The 7,500-nt window shown below is 28.7% G+C and overlaps 1 protein-coding gene across 6 annotated transcripts in view; it reads right to left on the bottom strand.

Moving 5' to 3' along the window:
- The window catches only part of LOC122630487 (serine/threonine-protein phosphatase 2B catalytic subunit 2-like), a 184,822-nt gene that overhangs the window by 69,884 nt on the left and 107,438 nt on the right, over positions 1 to 7,500 (bottom strand). For all 6 annotated transcript variants that reach the window (XM_043815020.1, XM_043815022.1, XM_043815019.1 and 3 more), the window contains exon 3: positions 1,267 to 1,391. In XM_043815020.1, coding sequence (XP_043670955.1) covers positions 1,267 to 1,391 — 125 coding nt within the window. The remainder of the gene's footprint in view (positions 1 to 1,266; positions 1,392 to 7,500) is intronic.

Here is a 7,500-nt window from a genome sequence, read left to right as displayed (position 1 = left end):
CTCTCTCTCTCTCTCTCTCTCTCTCTCTCTCTCTTTCTGTGTATATATATGTGTGTGTGTGTGTGTGTGTGTGTGTGTGTGTGAGAGAGAGAGAGAGACTATTAATCGATCCTTTGACAAAACACTGGTTCAAGCCGTCTAACTAACTGTCACTGTTGTAGTTTTTCAACAAAGAAACTCTCTTCAAGAGATTTTCTTTGAAGAAATTCTCGTTGAAAGATAGAAGCTTACCATGTATTATATATATATATATATGTATGTATGTTTGTGTATATGTGTGAGTACGTGTGTGTATAAAGAGAGTGGTAGTGATTAGTTTATCGACGTTTACTCATTAGCGTTGAGTGTTCAATCGATTCTGTCGTATGATATCGATGGCTCTCTGAGATTTAATTTTCTTTCTCTCTCCTTTTCTTCTCCTTTTTTCTTTTTTTTTTTTTTTTTAATTCGAAAAAACAATCGGAAAGAAAGGAGAAGAAAGGAAGGAAAATTCTTAAGACGAGGATTATTAATACTTTTTTTTTTCTTTTTCCTTTTCTTTTCATTCGAAAGGACACGTTAGTCGATCAGTGTTTTAAGAACTTAATCGATCCTGTCGTATTATCGACGATATTATCGTCTATTTAATTTCATTTGAGTTGATTTAATTTGATTTAAATTGATTTGATTTGATTTGATATCTTTTCTTTTCTTTTCATCTACTTCTGAAAGGGCAATTAAAAATTAGAAAAGGAGCAGGGAAATTTTTAAGAAAAAATTCTAATTCGATTGCAAACGACGGACGTATATAATTTCTTTTTCACAATGGTGCAATATTATTTTAAAAAGAAGAGTTAATAAAAGAGAAAAGGAAAGAAATAAGACGAACGGATAATAAAATACGTGTATAGATATTTAGAAACATTTTTCAAAAAAATAAATTCATTATGAAATAATCGATCTATCTACACACGTCACACACACAAAAAAAAGAAAGTTGAATAAAATAAAGAAAAAAAGAAAAATACAAAAGTAAAAGAAATAAATGGAATAAAAATTTGTGTAATAATCGAGAAGTAAATGGTAGAAGAAAGATGAGATGTTAGAGGGATTAGATATAATATATATTAAAATTATTTATACATATATTTAATATGTATATATATATATTAATTATCATAAAATATTATATTTATATATATATATATATATAAAATTAATATGTAATAATTTTAGATTTATATATAAAATTAATAGAAATATTTTCGAAAAAAAAGAGAAATTCACCTCGATACTGAAATAACCCCTGTCTACGTAGTCACCAAGGAAGAGATATTTTGTCGAGGAGGGTGGTCCACCCACCTCGAATAACTTCATCAAGTCGTAGAATTGTCCATGAATGTCTCCGCATACTGAAACAAAAAAGAACAGGAACATTTTTTCTCTGTTTCTTTCTTTTTTTTTCTTTCTTTTGGTAGAAACAAATTACCAAATCCTATAAATATCTCTCTAAGCGTAATGAAAGAAGAAAAGAAAACGAGAACAATTTTTTCTTCTTCTCTCTCTCTCTCTCTCTCTCTCTCTTTCCCTTTAAATTACAAGCATTTTCTTCTATTTCCTTTCTTTCTTTTTCCTTTTTTTTCCTTCTCTCTTCGTTTCGGTGGAAACAATTTAAAACACCCCATAAATATTTTTGGAAAGAAAGGAGGACGAACAAAAAAAATTTTTTTTTTCTAAATCAACGCTTTTTTCTTCTTGTTTTCTTTTTTTTTTTTTTGGTACAAACAAATTAGCCACCCCATAGAGAATATATCTCTCTGAGCGTACTTGAAAGAAGAAAAGAAGAAAACAAGAAATTGTGTTTTTCTTTTTTTCTTCTTTTTTTTTTTTTTAGATAACAGATTTCTTTTCTTCTTTATCGTTAGGAACAAATTGGACACCCCATAAATATCTTTACGCATAGTAAAAGAAAAAATAAAAGATAGAAGGAAATTCTTTTTTCGAATAAGCAGCAAGGCTTCTTTTCTTTTCCTTTTTCTTTTTCTTTTTTTTTTTTTCCTTGTAGAAACAAATTAGCCGCTCTATAAATATCAAGGTCTTTTCTTTCCCTTTCTTTTTTCTTTTCTTTCTTTCTTTCTTTTTTTTTTTTTTCTTTAACCCGTCCTTAATCAAAGAATATGCGCCCCAACTTTACTTGGTTACGATGTAAAAGAGATAGAGCACGCGAACTCAAAACCGATTACTCTCTCTTAACGTTTAAGACGATAAGAAATCTCTCTTTCTTCGATTAATTTAAATAAATTAACTCTAACGACGATACACAACGACATGGACGGACATACACACACTTACATACGTACGTAGATAAATCACGTTTATTAATACGCGATAAAAAGTTTACTACGAGTTTAAATTTGTTATGATGAGTTGTGTTTAATTATACGTAGATATTGGACTTTCGTTGGTAATTTTAATTATTTTAATGAGAAATATTTTTAATTGTTCGTTGCAAAGTATTGTTTTAAATAAATATTATATTTATATGATTATTAAATATTGCAACACACACACACACACACACTACTATTTAACTTATTTAACAATACAAACAAATAACTAATTATTATCAAAATGTTAACATTTAAAATAATATATATTAAATTTAAATATATATATATATACAATAATAAAATAAAATCATTATTCTATGAATTTAATGATAAATGATTAAAATATTGACGTTATTAAAATGATCAATAATTATTAAGTATAAACAACGTGAAAGAGAAAAATCTTAAATGAAGTAGAAATTGGAATGGAAATTAGATATTTCCTTTGAAGAAGTTTTCTGATGAAATGTATATTCGAAGGACGTAATTAATTGAGCGGCTATTAATGGACTTGATGTATCGGCTATACGAGCTTCGGTAGTCCACGAGTGTTGATAAACTTGTTTGTAAATGTTTCAGAGGGCAACTACGCTTTCCAAAGCGAGAGACAGAGAGAGAGAGAGAGAGAGAGAGAGAGAGAGAGAGAGAGACAAAGACAGAGATAGATAGATAGATAGATAGATAGATAGATAGATAGATAGATAGATACATAAATAGAGATAGAGAGAGATAGAGAGAGAGGTCATTCGCAAAAGTTTAAGTTTTCAAAGGTGAACACGTTGATTAGAAATTCGATACACTGTTCTCGTTCGCGTAATAATATCTCAGGATCGATCGATCGATCGATCAATCAATCAATCTATTGCCTTTGCAATTATAAGTTACTAACAAATCTGTTTCTCCTTAGTTATATCCACCAATGATCTAATCCGTTTGTTTATTAGAATTTTGAAGATCGTTTCTCTTAAAATTATTTTAATTCTTCAAGTTGTTTGGTATCTCGTTTCATTTTTTTTTTGTTGTTGTTGTTCTTCTTCCTTTTTCTACGTTGCAATCTTCTTCAAGAGGAAATCAAATTTTTCTTAACGCTCGTTATAAATGATTCATAATTGATATCGTTCGACGGTGCTTCATCGAAACGTTGATAATTTGTTGATTTGATGAATATACAATTTTCATGAAAAATCTTTTACTGTGTTTTCATAGAAAAAAATTTATTATACTTGTTTAAATACGTTTTGTCGAACTTTTCTTTTTTTTTTTTCTTCTTCTTCTTCCTCTTCTTCTTCCTCTTTCTCTATGCCCTTTAAGATTAATCAATATTCATTGCAAATTAATTGATTAATTATCGTAACAAAATAATTTATATTGCATTCGTCGTTATTGCATTTATCGATTTAAAACCATTACCTTGCAAACGATTTTTCATTATATCATTTTATGTTAATTAATCGATATTCGAACGATTATCTAACAAGTGTCGTAAATAAGTATCTCCTTTTGAAATGGGAATCGAACAAATGGGATACAATGAGTCGAGACGAAAGAAGGGAGAAGAACGAAAGATAGGACAAAAAAAGAAAAAAAAAGAAAAAAAGAAAAAAGGCAAAAAAGGAAATTAAAAGAAAATACGTCGGGAATTTGTCGATGGGGATTAGAATCTAGTTGAGTGACGAAAAGAGAAGATTTGTGGTCGACAAAGCGGTTTATGTGGACGAAATAGCAGTTGGTTGAGAGTATCTTATATGTATATATAATACAAATATGTATAAGTACGTACGTGTGTATGAACGTATGTATGCAAGTGTAAACATATCTATTTATATATATACATACATACATATATATATGTATGTATTTATGTATATAATGTTCTAAGTAGATGCATGTGTACGTATATGTGTACTTACATATATGTGTATATATGTATGAATGTATATATGTATGTATATATGTATGCATAAGTGCATATACATGTAACCTATGTTTCTCTCGTTTCATGAAATGACGAAGGTACAAGAGAGAGAGAGAGAGAGAGAGAGAGAAAGCGAGCATCTAATCGGCTGTACTTGGAGCCATCCTAATTGAATGCCAATCTCTAATTCGCTTGAAACGTCCTAGCAATCCGTTCCAAAGCTCACAAGGAGGATTCTTATTGGCTAATTCCTTCGTATTCGTAATTGTAAGCCCTATCTCCATATCTACTTCTCTCTCTTTCTCTCTGTCTCTGTTTGTCCGTCGCTATCTACCTATCTATATATCTATATATCTATATATCTATATATCTTTATCTATCTAACTTATTAGAAATGTTTCTCCCGAGGAAACTCTCGGCACTCTTGATGTCCGAGACACGTGCCAACGATTATAAGCAATGATAATAATGAACTCGGCCTTTCATAACGCTATGTCGTCGGATATGTATATATGTATATATGTATTAGGTGTGTGTATTATGTGTTTGTTTGTATGTATGTATGTATGTATGTATGTATAAATGCATATATAATGAACGTACGTATATGTGAGATTAAAAGAGTCACCGAATTTTTTTTTCTTTTTTTCTCTTTTTCTTTTCTCCTCTTTTTTTTTTCGAGTATATACCTACGAGCATCTATATATTTATAATATACAGTTATTTCAATATATCTTTTTCTCGAATATATTTTTAATATATTTTTTCTTTTCTTATTCGTTTTCTTTTTCTTTTCTTTTTCTTTTTCTACTTTTTTTCTTTATATTACTTTCATCGACGTCTCCACTTTATTTTACGCTTTCTCGATTTGTCGACTTCGATTTTCTTTTTGTCTTTTTTCTTTCTTTCTTTCTTTCTTTCTTTTTTCTCTTTTCTTTCTCTACGACTACCTTGAAACTTTCTTTGTCCCTTTTTTATTCTTTTCCTTTCTTTTCTTCGTTGTTCTTTCTTATATATATATATATATATATATATATATATATATATATATATATATATATATTAACAAAGAAAAATCGTTTAACGTTAGAAAACTAGCGATGTCAGCCGGAACCTGCACTAAGCTAGCTAGCTAGCTAGCTAGCAAAAAAGCTAACGCGTTTCGGTTTTTCACCTGCGAATCACTTATTACGTTAGAAACGAAAGATGCTCGCTCTGCAGCTTCCTCTCGATTCGTCAGTTTTTTTTCTGTACTTTTCTTACTCTTACACTTCTCTTTCTTCTTCTTTGCTATGGTATCAATCAAGAGAAAGAGAGAAAGAGGAAGAGAGAGAGAGAGAGAGAGACGGACAAAGGTGCACATAAAAAAAAAAAATTCACGAACTTTTCTAATGGCTCTAGTGGATATGATATATGATATTATTATAATATTAGGATTTTTTTTTATAATTATAACACCTATATATATATATATATATATACTATACATTTTAAAAGAGTTATAGTATAAAAATATTAATAATAACAATAACAATACTAAAAATAATAATAATAATAATAACAACAACAACAATACCAAGATTTGTATATATAAGTATACATATATAATTATAGAAGAATATATAAAATCTTTTTTTTATTTCAAAATATCTATACGAATAATATGCTAAAGTTACTTAGCCCGTGAATTAAATTTCCATAAAAAAAGAAGAAGAGAACAAAGACCAACAGAGACAGAGACAGACAGAGACAAAAAATGAGAGAGAGAGATTCGTCTTGAAAAGATTCATACAAAAGATGTCGAAGTAGACAGGGTCGGAGGTTTTGAAGTTCATTACTCACGCTGAAAACAATCTATCTAGGTCAATCGGGGTGAGAACTAAAAGCTGACAATGGGGGTTTCACTTTGCTACGGGAAGTCACGTTGCGGAACGCGCATTTATACTTACACGGGATTATTATTTTTTTTTTCTTTTTTCTCCGCTTTGTTTCTCTTCTCTCTCTCTCTCTCTCTCTCTCTCTCTCTCTCTCTCTCTCTCTCTCTCTCTTTCTCTAGCTATCTATCTATCTCTATCTCTATTTCTCTCACACGAAAACTCGAAAATTCACAATTAATGAGAGTTTCATCAAATTAACGAAATACACGAAATTATACCGTATACTAGTTTATAGATGTACACACACACACACACATATATATATACATATTATACGATATATATATATATATACTACTATTACTGTACTAATATTTTACTATTATTAATATTTAGAATATAAACTAGTAGCGCTTGATTTCGAATATTTCGTGTATATTTTCTAACGTTAACGAGATCGTCGAAGAAATTAAACGAAAATTTTCACGGAATTCTGTACGTCATCGTCTTTTTGAATTATCGTGTCGTGGAAAGAGTGTACGAAATATCATACAGTTATAACATAGGCGCTACGTCGTCGCGAAGAAAGATTCTCGAGTCGGAAATTTATTTTTCCTTTCTAGAAAACTTCAAGAAATGAGATATGTATATGCATTTTCCATGTTTTCCTTCTTTCTGCTTATTTTCTTTTTATATATATATATATATTTTTTTTTAATTTTTCTCTGCTTTTCTTTCTTTCTTTCTTTCTTTCTTTCTTTCTTTCTTTCTCTATTTTTAAAATATCGGACGCAATCTCGTGCTCGTAACTTTTCTTTTTCTTTTTTCTTTTTTTCTTATAAATAACACATTAATTTCCCGCGATAAAAGTATTGAAATTAATTTCAAATAAACCTTCGAAATACTGTTTTCGTTGTAAATATGGGATTTACGAAATTTGTATTTGTATATAAAAAAGAAAAAAAGAAAAAGAAAAAAAAAAGAAACAAGAACTTCTCGAACAAAACCTGATAAATATCGACGTACGATATTATTATAATATTACATTTTTTATATTTACATTTGATATATGCGCGCGTGCGGAAATAATATTTGAATTAATTCTAACAAATTACAATTATTACAATAAACCATACGATTAAAATTGTAACATATTAAACTAAACATTCGGGTTAATGAATAAAATTAATATTATATCAGATAAAATACAAATACAAGATAAATCTAGAATGAAACGTTCCATATTTATTTATTAATTTATTCTTTTTTAATTATTATCAAGCAACCTCATCGTAAAACTCCTATACGGTGTATAAATAACAAAAAAAAAAAAAAAAAA

This window comes from Vespula pensylvanica, chromosome 7, assembly GCF_014466175.1.
Source record: "Vespula pensylvanica isolate Volc-1 chromosome 7, ASM1446617v1, whole genome shotgun sequence".
Lineage (NCBI taxonomy): Eukaryota > Metazoa > Arthropoda > Insecta > Hymenoptera > Vespidae > Vespula > Vespula pensylvanica.
Note: the sequence above shows the minus strand (reverse complement) of the source record. Positions and strands in the feature narration are given on the sequence as shown.